Source organism: Bubalus bubalis, chromosome 3, assembly GCF_019923935.1.
Source record: "Bubalus bubalis isolate 160015118507 breed Murrah chromosome 3, NDDB_SH_1, whole genome shotgun sequence".
Classification (NCBI taxonomy): Eukaryota; Metazoa; Chordata; class Mammalia; order Artiodactyla; family Bovidae; genus Bubalus; species Bubalus bubalis.
The window spans coordinates 24,434,005-24,447,742 of NC_059159.1; the positions used below are offsets into that span (position 1 = coordinate 24,434,005).

Consider the following 13,738-nt stretch of genomic DNA (forward strand, 5'->3'; position numbering starts at 1 on the left):
GAAACTCAGAAGCAATGGATGTATTTGAAATTTATTTCTCTTTTAAAATATCGGCCCGAAAACCAGCATTAAAATGGAAGTGACTGGAGGCTCTGAAAGTGAAAGAAAGTGAAGTCGCTCAGTCGTGTCTGACTGTTTGTGACCCCATGGACTATAGCTCCAGGCTCCTCCGTCCATGGAATCTCCAGGCAAGAATACTAGAGTGGGTTGCCATTTCCTTCTCCAGAGGATCTTCCCAACCGAGGGATTGAACCTGAGTCTCTTGTGCATCCTGCATTAGCAGGCAGGTTTTTTACCAGCTGAGCCTCGAGGAAAGCCTGAGCTTGAGCACACGTGTTTTTAAAGGAATGCTCACAGGCCAAAGTTTGAGACAGTCTTTATTGGAGCTTGGAATGTCATAGCAATTCACCTTTATCAGAGGCAGACTGGTAAGATGAGCAGCAACGGCAGCGGGACGTCCGGCCTACATGAGGAATCCTGCTCGCCCGCAAGCAGTACACAGACACACAGACACACACTTCTACACAGACACGCACACGTGCTCGCTCACTCCTGGTGGGTCAGAGGCCAGGCACCCTTCCTGCCCTGCCTGCTCTGGGGGGATCCGCTGAGCTGAGACTGAAGGAAGCCACTTGAGGACCAGGGACGAAGGAGCTGGCGGCTGCAGGCGTTTTGTGGTTTGGGAGAAGGGGATCCGGGAGGACGGGAGAGACTGCCAGGGCCAAGCAAAGGGAGCCCCCCTGGGCCAGGGCATGGAGAGAAGATGCTAGAGATGGGGCATGGGAGGGACAGGGGTGGGAGAAAAGGCCATCCCCTCTCCTTCACTCACTCCAACCACACAGCCTCACAGCAGGGGCCAGAGTCCTGGGCCGAGGAAGCCTGGGGAGCATCAAGGGGTCCCCTGTGTCCTAGGAAGGCACTGAAATGGGGAAGATCTTGAGGGCCTGGAGACTCCCCCAGGAACCCCAGGAGGGAAGGAAGGCGGATGGCAGAGCAAGGAGGGTCTTACATGCCGGTTGTCTGGGGGCAACAAGACTGGGGAATCCTGCTTCCCACCTCAAACAAGGGGTGGGAGATGGGCTGAGATGAAGCCCCTCTGGCCGGCAGAGGGGAGAGGGCCAGAGCCAGGGCTGCCCCTTCGGTCTCCAGGGCAGCGAGTGGGAGAGCCTGGCCCCGTCCATGTGTCCGTGGGGGCCGGAGGGAGGAACCGAGGCCTCCTGCCCCCGGGGCCTGGGCTACCAGAGCACGGCCCCGTCCAGGTTCCCGTAGCCCGGCTCGGCCCGCAGCCGCCAGTACGTGTTGTTAGTCACCCACCACTCCTTCCCGCTGCCGTCGGTCTGCCGCCTGGGGGAAAGGGGCCGGGGAAGGGGAGGGGTGAGCTTCCAGCACTGAGGCCAGTCCCGAGATGCTGCCTCACACTATGGGCCCCACTCAAAGCAGCAAGGGACTGGTGGGGAGTTCAGAGTTCAGAGAAAGGCGGAGCAGCAAGGGGTGGTGGTCGAGGGGGCACAGAGGCACCTGAAGAAGCGCGCCTGGTGGACAATGTTGTTCTCCTCCATCACTTTGCGCCTGTCTCGCTGAAGCTGCTCGATCCTTCTCTTCTGGGCCTCGGCCGCCTGTATGTTCCCCTCCTCCAGGTACCTGGGCACCCAGACTTCCGTCAGTGGAACCACCCCACCCTCAGGGGCCCCCAAATCAATCCAAGGCTTCTGTCCCTGCCCAGTTCTGCCCTCAGACAGGTCCCATCTCCCTGAGGCAACACCAAGAAGGAAGGATACAGTCCCCGGTCTGTGCACAAACCCCCGTGGGGAGGGAGAAGCCCGGTGCTTCCAGAGTGGCTCCCACCTGGCACTGACCTCTGGTCTGGCCGGAGCCGCGTGTCCGTGGAAGGCAGGGACCGTTTCAGCTCTGCAGTCAGCTCATTCAGCTCCAAGGCAAACTGAGTGAAGCCGAAGTTTCGCTCATAGTTTGGGGGCATTGAGTCTAGGGGGAAGGCAGGGGGCTGGGGCAGGTGGACTGCGCGCAGCTGCCCTCACCCCTGCCCAGCCCGCCCCGAGCACCCCACTTACTGGGCTTCCAGATGCACTGACCGCCCGGCGGGGGTCCACGGTACAGCCCCTCATGCCACTTTCCAAAGAGTCGGTGGAGGACATGGCCACTCCGGCTGAACACGGCCCCCTGTACCTCGTGGACGTTGGAGCTCCAGTACTTGGCCTGGCGTGGGGGTGGCGCAGGGGGCTTAGGAAGCTGTCCCCTCCCCTCCTAGTGGAGGGGCTGCTGGGGCAGGGAGTGGGGGCAGGGGGCCGCCCACCTTGCAGAAGGTGAGCTTGCAGTGGCAGGAGCTGTCCTGCGTGTTTCGGATGAGCACCTCCCCGTAGTGCTCGATCCAGCGCTGGCCACTGAGGATGTTGTGAATGCAGGACGTCACCTTATTCCACTCAAAGTGGTCCCCAAACCTGAGCGAGAGAGAGCAGGGTGGGTGAGGGGCAGCTGGCTGGCCCTGGGGAACAAGTGCTACCCTGACCCGGGGAGTGTCTCTCTCATCCGAGCAGGTCACGTGGGTCTGGGGAAGGAACCCCGGCGTCCTGGTTCCAGCTCGTGGCCCTTCCATGAAGGATGACATATTTATTAAGTAGAGCAGCCTTCCCAGAGAGTACTCAACTAGCACATCTCCATTTGCTGAGAAAGCTCCTAAGTGCCTAAGTCATGGGAGTGAAAACACAGACAGGGTCCCTACTCTTGGATGCCGGGGACCACGGTGGGCTGATCATATACAACAGCCTGTTTACTACCCACTTCTGCTGGCTATTACTTATTACTCTTATTTTATAGACGAGCAGACTCAAGTATTTTTGCTGCTGCATAACTGTTAAGTGGCAGAACTAAGACTCCCACCCAGGACTCTTGACCCTGAAGCCCAGGGTCTCCTTCACCCCTCATACTGGCCTCTGGTTGCAGTTCCCCATCTGTAACATGAGCTAGATGCGGCTGCTTCCAAGAGTTTGTGACTCGTCCTAAAACTACTTTAGGTTTCTCTGTGTGTGTGTGTGTGTGTTACAGTATACTGGCTTCAAGTCTCAGATGCATTCCTTACTGTGAGTCATGGTCAAAAATTGTGAAAGCCTCTTGGTCGGATGGCCTTGATGAGCCCTTCCAGCTCTAAGACTTTCCCTTTTTTACTGACATCTGCTGTAAACATGGCTGTAAAGTGTCCAGACACTGCCCCACCCCGAGCAGCTTCAGGATACCTGCCCATCCCAGCCCGGAGCATGGCCTGTGGGCTGGGCCCGGCTGCCCAGCACTTAGGAACACTCACCTGGGCAGGCTCACGTTGACTGTCCCAACAGGCACAATCTCCAGGGATTTGCCCCAGAACTTGTTCTTCCACTTCATGTCTGGAGTTGGGTTGGGGGAGAGAGCGCGACAGCAGAGGTAAGACCAGAGGGTGTTCCAGCCCCTCCCCATCTGCCCTTCACTCCCGGCTCCAACTTTCACCTTGCCAGAAGATGAAGTTCTCAGATTCTGCATGGCACGCTGAGATGGGGGGGTGATGGGAGACCTTGAGGAGCAAAGAAGTTCTCTGGAGGCTGCTCCTGAGGACCGTGAGTCTTGCTCCTGACCCCAGGCCCCCAACACCCCTCACTTTCACCCCCAGTTCCCCTGTGAACCAGAAGACCAGCTAGTTCCAGGTCTCTTGTCCCTGTCATCCTTGGCCACCACCCAAATTCCATCATCCTCTCCTTTCCCACAAGCCCCAACTTTCTCCCTTCTCGCTCACTCCCCTCCAGGGCTCTCCTTGCCTCTCCCCATCCCCTGGCGCCCACCACTGCCTGAGTGTTCTCTACAAAGTGCAATTCTAAGAATGTCGCTCTACTGCTTAAAACCCTCCCATGACTTCCTGTGACCGTCAGGATTTAAAAACCAACCAATCAACTGTTCCTTATCTTCACCCACAGAGCTTCTCAAGGTTTGGTCCTGCCTTGTCTTCCAGCCTTGTCTCTAACTCTTTCCAAATGTGCTCCATCCATCCCTTTACACTGCCTGGAACAGCATGGTCTCCCACCTCCTTGCACACTTGGCCAACTCCAATCCACCCTTCAAGACTGAGCTCAAGAATAACCTTCTATGAGCTTCCTTGACCCAGAACACGATGCAGGTGTTTCAAGGAGTAGGGACCTCCTTTCCTGACTGCCCATCTGCGGGGTGTTCTCACCCCTGCCCTGGCCCCTTGAAGCCTGGATCCTCCCTGGCCTCATCCACACGGCCCCCACGCCAGCCCGCTTCTTCCCGCCTGCACCTGCTCACTGATGAAGCGGAAGCCTCGGTCAGGGCGCTCACACTCATAGGTCTCCCCCAGGACAGGGTTGAAGGGCTTGCAGCCCGCCCGGTGGTACGTGGAGGAGTAGGCAGACACCGCGAAGGCTGCAATGTACACCTAAAGGGGGCGGAGCACCAGGGGATCAAAGGAGATGCTACCCCACGGCCACCCCACTCGGGCGAGGACGGGGCTGGGAGACGCGTCGTGGGAGGTGGCAGCCGCCGGGGCCGGCGTACCATGCGCTCGCAGGGGTCAGCGGTGCGGCTGGCCCGGTCTAGGAGGCTGCTGTACTCCAGCTCCTCGCAGAGCCGCTGCAGGGTGTTGAGCGGCTCGTTGAGCTGCACTGGCATCGATACCTTGGACAGGTCCTTGCCAATGTTGTTCCGCAGGATGTTCCACAGGCTCACGTCAGTGCCGGGCCCGCTGGCGGCCGGCAGGCATCGGCGGCGGGGCGGCCCCACGGCTGCTCCTGGAACACAACCCGCCGGTCCCTCTCCGCTGCACACCACATCGGGGCCCCTCCTAAGCTCCTGCAGCGCCCTGAGGTGTGCTCACTCCCAGGCTCCAGGCTCGACTCACTACAAGGAGCTGGGGCATGTGGCGGGGGGCTAACTCTTGAGAGCTCCCGGGGATTTAGGTGGGCACAGGGCTAAGAACCAGAGGACGCTTCCCACTGTTGGAAACGGAAACCCTGCACCCCAGAACCCCTTCCTGAGTCCCATCCTTGGTTTCTACTCCCTTTCATAAACACAGAAACCAAGGTCAGGATGCAGATTATCCAGCCAACTGTATAGACAAGGAAACAGGCACCTGGGAGTAAAATGACACTACAAAGCCAGGCTGCTATAATAAAAGGTGGCAAAGCGGGCTCTCCTGCCTCACGGAGGCCCACATGAGCCTCCTCAGAAGCCCAGTGTGGAGGCCGGCCCCAAGCTGAGCCAGCCCCACCCCCCAGAGCCACCGCTGGAACCCAGCTCACAGCTGAGCCTTCCTCACTTCCAGAGTCACCCTGGAGTCAACGTCCAAAGCCATCAGCCCACCAGTCCTACAAGGAATGACTTCCCAAGGGGCCTGGGCCCGGCACACTCCTTTTCTGGGCCCACCTCCAGCCCTCCCTCCTCCTTGCCAGGTGGGCACCTTTCTGACAGTGCTCGGCTCCCCGGAGATCCAGCACCTCCTCGGACAGGCTGGTGGTGACTTCACTGGTGCATGATTCCTCCTCCTCCGAGCCCTGGGCCGGGACAGATGACAGGCCGGGCAGACTAGGCCTCCCCGGGCAGCTGGGCAGTACCCAGGGCCTGGCGAGAATCTGCCCAGCTAGTCCTTTGGTGGGAAGGGGAAGAGAACATATTTGGGGGGTCTGAACCCTAAGACACTGCCCCAGGAGGCCTGGTGTCATGGTGTGCCCTGCCACCTTGGGAGGGAGGGTCCCCAGCTCAGGGACCTGGTGGACATGAAGGGAGGCAAGTAAGGGATTCCTGGGGTCCAGGGTTGGGAAGGCAAGGGTCAAGGAAGTGCAGAGGCTGAAATGGGGTCACAGAAAGATGACTGGGGGTGGAGCTGAGGCAGCAGTTTCAGGAGAACCCATGAAGATGGAGCACATCAAACTGGAAGAGGGGTCCTCAGCAGAGATTTCCAAGCAGGGCCACACAAACCCAGCAGGTCTGGCCATGTTCCCAGAGAGAGCGGCTGAGCTGATTAGAAAGGACTTGGGGATCTACTGACTCTAGTCTCCCGGAACCCCAGCCCTCTATTCCCAGGATCCCTCCCCTCTCACGGGCAACTTCCTCCTTCCCTCACCTCATTCTCAGAAGAGCTGGCAGAGAGGAGAACCTCACAGGCATCAAAGAACTCTGTGTGGGAGTCAGCAAGGGATAGGACGCTGCTCTGGGACAGCTGGGGGGTCAGCTCTCGCCCCTTCATGTACAGAGCTTCTTGCTGTTGGGAGCAAGACTGGTGTCGGCCTGAGGCCCAGCCAGGAGAGTCGGGCCAGGCTCCCCTGGTCAGACAGTTCCCTCAAGAGGAAGTGTGACTGGGGACTTTTACTGTCTGAGTCGTGCAAAGCAGGAGGAGATGTGGAGGGGAGTGAGCATCATGGGGTATGAGGCCTGGGGAAAGATCCTGGCCTGGGAGTGAAGAGACACAGGTTCCACAATAAATGCCTGCACTTCCCGGCACTGGCTCTGAGCCCAGCTCCACGCCCTTGGCATGTGTTAACTCAGTCCCGACACTCACTCTGCAAGGTAGGTGCCATTATCACCCCCACTCTGTAGATTAGGAGACTCAGGGTCACGAGGCCGGCATGCAGTACAGCCAAGTGCAAACCCATATAGTACAGGAGCCTGGGCCCATTATTAGATCCATTAAGGCTCAGTTTCCTTATCTGTGAACTTGAGGGTAAGAATCGACTTCCTCACGAGGTCCTGACTTAAAAGCGCTCTACACATTATTAAGAAATGATCTGGATATGGCTGCTGCCTGTGTTCTGCGAAAGGGGCTGGAGTTTCAGGTCTGAAAGCGAACTCTGCCTTCACTCCTGCTGAGAAAGGAGGGCCCCACCGCCCACCCAGCTCCCACCTCCTCGGGATTGAGGGAGCTGAAGGAGTCTGCAGTGGTGTCGGAGGAGATGGACAACGAGTGGAGGCGCCTCGGGCCAGCCGAAGTCTCAGAGACCTGCGGGGAGAGAGTGAGGGAGCCAGTACAGGATGGGGATAGGGGAAGCCCCACACACACACACTGAAGGCCTGTCAGGCAGGACCTGCTTCAACCAACCCCCTTCCTGGTCCAGCCCTGCGACCACCCCCAGGCCTGCCCAGGCCTGCCATCTTCAGGCCGCTCCTCCCACTGATCACCCCATCCCCAGGCTCACCCCCAGCCTGGATGGCTCCGAACCCGGGTGCAGGTCCCTCAGTCGGTCCCGTTCAGCAGTGAGGGCGGCCAGGACGCTGCTGAGCGAGCTGTGCACTGTGGGGGCAGGGCCGGCAATCAGACTCCCTTCCTCTCTCTCCCCCTCCCTCAACCTGCTCCAGCTCACACTCACCCTTCTGGGCCAGGGCCCAGAAGCTGCGCTGCAGGTGGGCATAGTCTGGGGGCGGCAGCCCTCGGGGGCCCGAGGGGTCTCGGGACTCCAGGTAGCGAGACAGGTTGGGAACTGAGCCATGGAGACGACCCACCTGTGGGTGAAGGGGAAGGGTGGAAGGGCCCAGCCTCCTTCAGCGCCTCCCACCCAGCGTCTCGGGGACCACCTCACCCGCCCGATGGTGTCGTCCTTGGCAAAGCTCTGTGTGCACCACATGCGGCTGGTCCGCTTCCCCTTCTTGGGTCTCTCCGTCGTCACCGAGGCCTGGCAAGTCAAGGTGGGTGAGTTTCGGTCTCAGGGTGGAGAAGACCCCCAAAGCCAAGAGAGAGGCGGACGGCCATGGAGGAGGAGGCAGAAGACCAACAGCCTGGCAGCTGCCTGGGCACAGGGGGAAGGGGTCGCTCCAAAGGGGCAGAGAGACAGCCCGGAGGCAGTCTGGACACGGTGGGGAGGGGCAATTGGGAGACGGTGGCTCTCCAGTAAGTGGCAGCATTTAAGGGGGACAGGGGACCTGTCTGGGGAGGTGATGGAGATGAATGGGGCAAGAGGGGAGAGAGCCTGGGGCGGGCCCCTGTCTCCGTCTGGACCTCACCTGGTGCGTGGGGATGACAGGGGCCGAGGGAATCCGGTGCAGGGACTCCAGGCTCTGGAGGAGTCTGTGTAGTTCCTGGAGCTTGCCCTGACACTCCGAGAGTTCTGTGGGAAGGATGGATGAGGAAGGCCCTCTCCCAACACTGGCCGGCTCCCCTCCCTCCTCCAAAGACTTCACCAGCAGCCTAGGGAGTCCCGACACTGCCTCCCTCTCCCGCTCACGAGCCCACAGCCACTCCCGGCTCCCACCCTCTGGTTTGGCCTCCAGGGAGCACCCGCACCCCAGTCTGCACTCCGTCCCCAGACCACACTTCACCTCCGCTGCCTCCACACAAGCCAGGCGGCCCTCACCCTTGCTCTCCCGACTCATCTGCATTTCCCTCTCCCAGGCCAACATCACAGCCCCCAGCTCTAGGAACCTGATGCCAGAACACACCCCTTCCCTGGTACTCCTCCTCAGGCCCCCTCCCTGTGTTGGCACCCAGGATCTTCTTTGTCAGGAGTCCCAGCCCTGTGTCCAGCTCTATGTGCTTAGAGCACAAGCCCCGCCATCTCTGTGAGCCTGAGGCTCTGGGGGTAGGGCCCAGGAGACCTGATCAGCCTAGAGGCAGAGGCTGTCGCCCCCACTAGACGGGGGCTCCCAGAGCAGGAAAAGAGGTCACACTTTCTCCTCCTTGTGACTGCTGATGCCACCGAGACACAAGAGCACGGGCCCTCCCCATGGAGGCCAGGGGTCCCTCACCGTGAGAGCAGCGGTCCAGCCCATCACTGTCCCTCAGCCAGGAAGACACCTTCTCCCGAGGTCCAACCCCTGGCAGAGCCGAGGCACTACCCGCTACCGGAGGCTGGGCACTGGGAACCTGTGGGGCGAGTCAAAGGTCAGGAAGGCGGCTCCTCTTTGAGTCTCAGCCTGAATCCTCACATGCCCGGGTCCCGCCCTGGGGCCCATCTTACCTTCCGGTGGGTGGTGCTGGGCAGCAGGCTTCGAGGCACATCCAGGTGCTGGGCTGAGCGGTGGGCACGCAGCTGGGCCACCCAGCTCTGGAACAGGTCCTGGGACTTGATCTGCAGAGGTGATGGAGAACGAGAGGGACGCATGAAGGGAAGGATTGCTTTCTAGGGGCAAGAAGTTGGGGCTCTGGTCCCCAGGCAGGCAGGATCTCTCCCTACAGCACACAGATGGTGCAAAGGCCCCTCTCTGTGCCTGATCACATAAGAACCAACAGGGCCAGTTTGCCGTTGGCTCTTGTACATGGTGGGAACTCCCCTCTGGTCAAACTCAGACGGCCCCTCGGCCCCTGCCCCTCTCTCCTGCGTGACCCAGTGCTTCTGCCAGGCTGGGGGGGCAAGCCACCCCCTGCCTCCCACGGACATCACCTTGAGGTGGTAGATGTTGTCTTCAGTGTCAAGGTCAATACGCTGGGCCTTTTTGTTGATGGACATGACCGACAGTCGGACATCAATGGAGCCATGGAGCTTCCCCTTGGTGATCTGGGAAGGTGAGACCAAAGAGGGAAAGGGACGTGAGTTGAGGCCACCGGGGCCACCATCCCCTTGAGGTCACGCTAGGTTCGAAGGTCAGGCAGCAGGTTCACCCTCAGGCTCAAGTGACAGTGTCAGCAGGACATGTCAGTCGTCCTCCCGTGCACTGGCCAGCCTGCTACGTCACGTCACAACCAGAGCTCCAGGGAGTCACAGGGCGAGGAACACTTCCCACCCTCAAGAGTCTGCAGGCAGGGCTGAGGACGATGAACCTCCTGCAGAGCCCAGGTGTCTAGGCCTTTAGTTTCTCGTTCTTGCCTGAGCACGGTACGAGGACAAGGATGATAAAGCCCCTCGGTCTTGGGCACTGATCTGAGCCTGGCACTGTCCCGAGAGCCCTCACCCAACAAAGACTCTACAAGTGGGTGATCACCCTCTCTCCACCTTAGGGGTGAGGAGTTGAGACCCAGGGAAGTAACCTGCCCAAGACCCCACATCCAGAAAACGGCACACCTGGGATTCAGGCCTTGCTCTGGGGGATTCCAGAAGCCCCCTGCCTGCCCAGGGCCCCCTCCTCTCACACCCACAGCCGAGGCCCCAACTCACATCTTGCCGAGTTGTCGCGTAGTGAAGAATCCCATCCTCGAGCACGAAGTATCTCTGTGAGGATGCCCAGAGGGAACAGGACCGGGGTGGGGGGCGCGGAGAGGAAAGGGTGTGGGGAGAGCAACCACACGGAAGTCTCTCCTCACACACAGACAGCCTGCGCTGCCCAGCGGCCCCACATCCCTTCCGGCCCCTGCATCTGGCCCCTCCCTCTGCCCTGCCACCCTACCTTGTGCCAGCCCTTCAGAGGCCACTTCCTCTTCTTGAGCAGGTGGCCTTCCTGCCTCTCGGGCATGATACCCTCTGCCCCCAGCCAGCCCCGAGGCTCCTCCACCACCTCCCACAGCTCACTGGCCTGCAGTTCAGGACAAAGGGCGAGGGGGTGGGGAGCGGTGAGGCCACCACATCTGTCTGTCCCTGAGGGCCAGCCCCCCGCCCTCCGCCCCCGCCCGCTTCCCACCCTCAGACCTGCTGGGCACCGCTGGGCTTTGCAGACTGAGTGCTCTCGGCCAGGGAGGGAGGGTCCCACTCTTGGAAGTCCATGGGGAAGGGAGTGGCCACTCCCTGCTGTGGACGGAGAGCAAAAGGGGAGGGACGTCACCTTGTCCTGAGGGGGCCCTGGAAACAGAGAGAAATGCTGTTAGCGCAGACTTGACTGTCACCTTCCCCACCTCCACCCCTCCTGCTCCCTCTGAGTCTTGAGAGCCCCAGCACATCTTCCGCTCACCTGCCAAGCCCATCCCGAGCCCATCCCCACTCTGGGCAGGTCTCCCTGCCCACACCCTCCAGCTGCGGCCGCTGCCCAGAGAGGCAGAGTGCGCAGCAGGCAGGCCGGTGCCAAGAGAAAACCTCGAAAAGTCCGCCCCGCCCCACCTTAGGCACACACATTCTCTGGCTCTCGGACACACTGGGTGCTTTCTCTGGAGGATTCCCTTGGGGTAATCAGAGGTGAGCCGGGCAGTGAAGGAAGAGCCTCCAAAATAGGGCAGAGGGATTCAGGGACTGGGCAGGCGAGATCTCACCCCAGCCCCTCTTCCTCGGGATCCCAACCCCACCACCACCACCACAGAAGTGCAGACGCCCCTGCCATCAACCTTTTACAGAGCACCCCCCAATCCTTGACCCCAGCTCCATACAGAGCTCCCCAGCTGCCTGACCAACTGACCTCCATATCTTCTAGTTCATGGGCTCCCATTGTTCTGCCTGGAGAGACTGATCCCTGAGACAGCCCCCATTTTCCCCTGGGCTCCCCATCAATCATCCTCTTAGGATGCCCACTTCGGACCCTCGGTCCACCACGCCCCGCCCGCCCCACAACCTCCTTTTTTCCATCCCAGTCCTTGGGGCTCCTGAGAAACACCATCCACCTGGAGAGAGCTGGGGACAGGCTGATGGAGACGCATGCTGAGGTCCACACTGGTCCCTCAGCCGTGCCCACAGGCGCCCTGGGCACCAGTCCTGGCCATCCTGACTCCACGGGGAGATCAATAATGCATGAGACTCCGTGTGTGAGAGATGGGGGAGGGGACTGGAGGGGCAAGGTTGGCCTGAGGCTGGGAAAACAGCTCACACCTTCCGATGGAGCTAGCAAGCACCTGAGGAGCTGGGGGTCAGGAGGGACAGGGATATGGGGGGTGTGGGTGGTGGGAAGGTCAGGGCAGAGGGGTCCATGCTACGCTACGAGAGGCTGATCTGGGGAAACTCCTGCATTTAGCCATTGGAAGTTACCAAACTCTTCCAGTATTGGGACATCTCTGTACCCTCTTCCTGGCCCCATGGGATCCCGGCCCCTCACTCCTTGTGCGTGGAGGAGCAGACTCTGTTACGGAGGGCGCAGGTCGAGGTGAGCCAGGTAGGTGCCCTCTTTCCAGCTCCATTCCCGCCCTCATCTCCAGAGCAGTGACCCACCAGCTTCAGGTGGGAGGAAGCCCTCTCAGGGAATGTCAGCTGATGCCAGAGCAGCCTCCTTACCCCAGGGTCCATGGACACCAGTGCTCCTTGGCCCGAGCACCGCTCCGCCTCTGAGTCACGGTCTCTGAGCCACCCGCTCCCTGCTCTCAGAGCTGAGCAGTGGCGGCAGCTGCAGCAGGAACCAGGAAGGAGACGTCGGAGCCTCCCCTCTAGCCGGATCTCCTCACCTCCCCCTTCTCGGCCCCTCCTCCTGCCGAGCTCCAGGCGGCCGCTCAGCTCTGCCCCCCTGCTCCTGGGAGGACTCAGGGCTGAACCGACTCCCCAGTGCCCAGGCTTGGGAGTGAGGACAGAGTCCCCTTTGGGCACAGTTCCAGATAGATCACAGAGTACCGGGGAGTTGCTGGCCTCAAGCCAGCAGTGATAAAGAATTTACTCATACCAGCATGGCCTTGACCCGTTAGTACCCAAGGCCGTTTCCTTGTTAACCCCCGCTTCTCATTTTACAACTGAAAATAGGTGGCTAGATTTGGAGCCAGCAGAGCTATCAGGTTGACAGGAAGGGAGGGATGCCCCGAGGGGACACAGTTGATGGTGCCAAGGCCACAGTCACAGGGCGGTCAAGGTTAAGAGGGCCACAGTGAGGCTGTCACTGGGGTGATGCGCCGCCAGGTCAGGACACATGGGGGCTGGAAGCACCTAGGTGGTAAGACACCCCTACCCACCCCCGGCCTACCGAGTCTGGATCAGGAGCAGGTCCAGGGCAGTAACAGGCTGGCTGGTAAAGGGCTAGCTCAGCCTCCCGCTCTGAGCGCCTTTGCCCTTCTGCTAGAGTAGTGTCCAGCTGCTCAATTCTAATTAAAAACTTGCTCTTGCTGAAAAGTCTGGAATTTATTCAAATGGATGTGAACTGGACTGACAGCTTTAAGTGCAGTACAGCCCCTTTCTAGAAAGAAGTGGGTTTTGAATGGTGTGGCCTCAGGCACCGCCAGCGGGTGAAGGGTGCAGTCTGAGGTTCTTTGATTGCCAATGTGACGTGGGCCACTTTCCCATCCAGCTGTCTCCGCCTGGGTTTCGGCTTACCCTTCAGGGTCTTACATCTCTCAGAAGATGCGTACTCTGTGTTCCATTGAGAACCTCGGCACCGTTCCTGCCACCCCAGGAGGGCACTGTTGGCACCTGGCAGGGCTCTGGAGCCAGGGAGAGCACTGGGCAGCACTGGCCAGACTAGCTCTGGCACCCAGGAGCCTCAAGGCCTTTTAGTTCACTTTATGTTGACTGAGCATCCCTGGGCAAAGGGCAGAGCTGGGCACGGTGGGAAGTTGACCCTGGACCAGGGAAGGAGAAGCTGCCGCAGATCTGCCCAGGACTGAGGAAGCTGCGGCACTGCTCCAAGCCCCAGAAATTCTCCACGGCCACCTCCGTGCATCGCCCGTGTCCACCCGGAACGTGCTCCCATCAAGGACAAGGGCGGGCTCCAAGTTAAACATCCTCCATGAGAAACTTTCAGTTCCCTGAGACCTGGATGAGGACTCCTACTAAGAGCCTTCAGACTCCGTCATTGAAACAGAATCCTGGTTTCCTCCCCGTCAGCTCTTTTGTTTTGAACCACCTGAGACAAGTCAGCTACTTGGTAAAGCGGGCGGCTGCCTTCAAAAGGACAAGCATGTAAGCAGTGTCATTTGAGGGAGCAGGTACAGGGAAGTGGCGGGCTTGGACATGGGAAGACGGAGATGTTCTAGGAAGGGAGGTGA

General features: G+C 60.0%; 1 protein-coding gene across 2 annotated transcripts; it reads right to left on the reverse strand.

The window, feature by feature from the left end:
* Positions 1–359: 359 nt before the first annotated feature.
* Positions 360–13,662, reverse strand: OSBPL7 (oxysterol binding protein like 7). Of its 2 annotated transcripts, XM_025280252.3 has the most exons (23): positions 12,048–13,662; positions 10,545–10,694; positions 10,306–10,431; positions 10,077–10,130; positions 9,366–9,479; positions 8,943–9,053; positions 8,731–8,848; positions 7,990–8,093; positions 7,569–7,661; positions 7,359–7,491; positions 7,188–7,282; positions 6,896–6,991; positions 6,119–6,256; positions 5,456–5,549; positions 4,555–4,787; positions 4,298–4,435; positions 3,496–3,559; positions 3,317–3,395; positions 2,312–2,456; positions 2,070–2,214; positions 1,857–1,983; positions 1,519–1,641; positions 360–1,344 (listed from the first exon to the last, which is right to left on the reverse strand). In XM_025280252.3, the coding sequence occupies exons 2-23, from the start codon at positions 10,617–10,619 to the stop codon at positions 1,236–1,238; spliced, it is 2,514 nt and encodes an 837-aa protein (XP_025136037.2). In that variant the 5' UTR covers positions 10,620–10,694; positions 12,048–13,662; the 3' UTR covers positions 360–1,235. The 2 variants fall into 2 exon arrangements, 1 of the variants encoding a protein (XP_025136037.2); XR_003107814.3 differs by lacking the exon at positions 360–1,344 and having other exon boundaries at positions 1,857–1,939.
* Between the last annotated feature and the right edge of the window lie 76 nt (positions 13,663–13,738).

Bases quoted from the DNA above. Each gene is read 5' to 3' on its own strand.
- OSBPL7 (XM_025280252.3), bottom strand. From the start codon at position 10,619: ATGGACTTCCAAGAGTGGGACCCTCCCTCCCTGGCCGAGAGCACTCAG. The intron at 7,662-7,989 runs GTGAGGTCCAGA...TTGACTTGCCAG, and splicing joins CTGTCATCCCCACGCACCAG to GCCTCGGTGACGACGGAGAG. The intron at 6,257-6,895 runs GTGGGAGCTGGG...TGCTCCCAACAG, and splicing joins GCTCCCTCAATCCCGAGGAG to CAAGAAGCTCTGTACATGAA.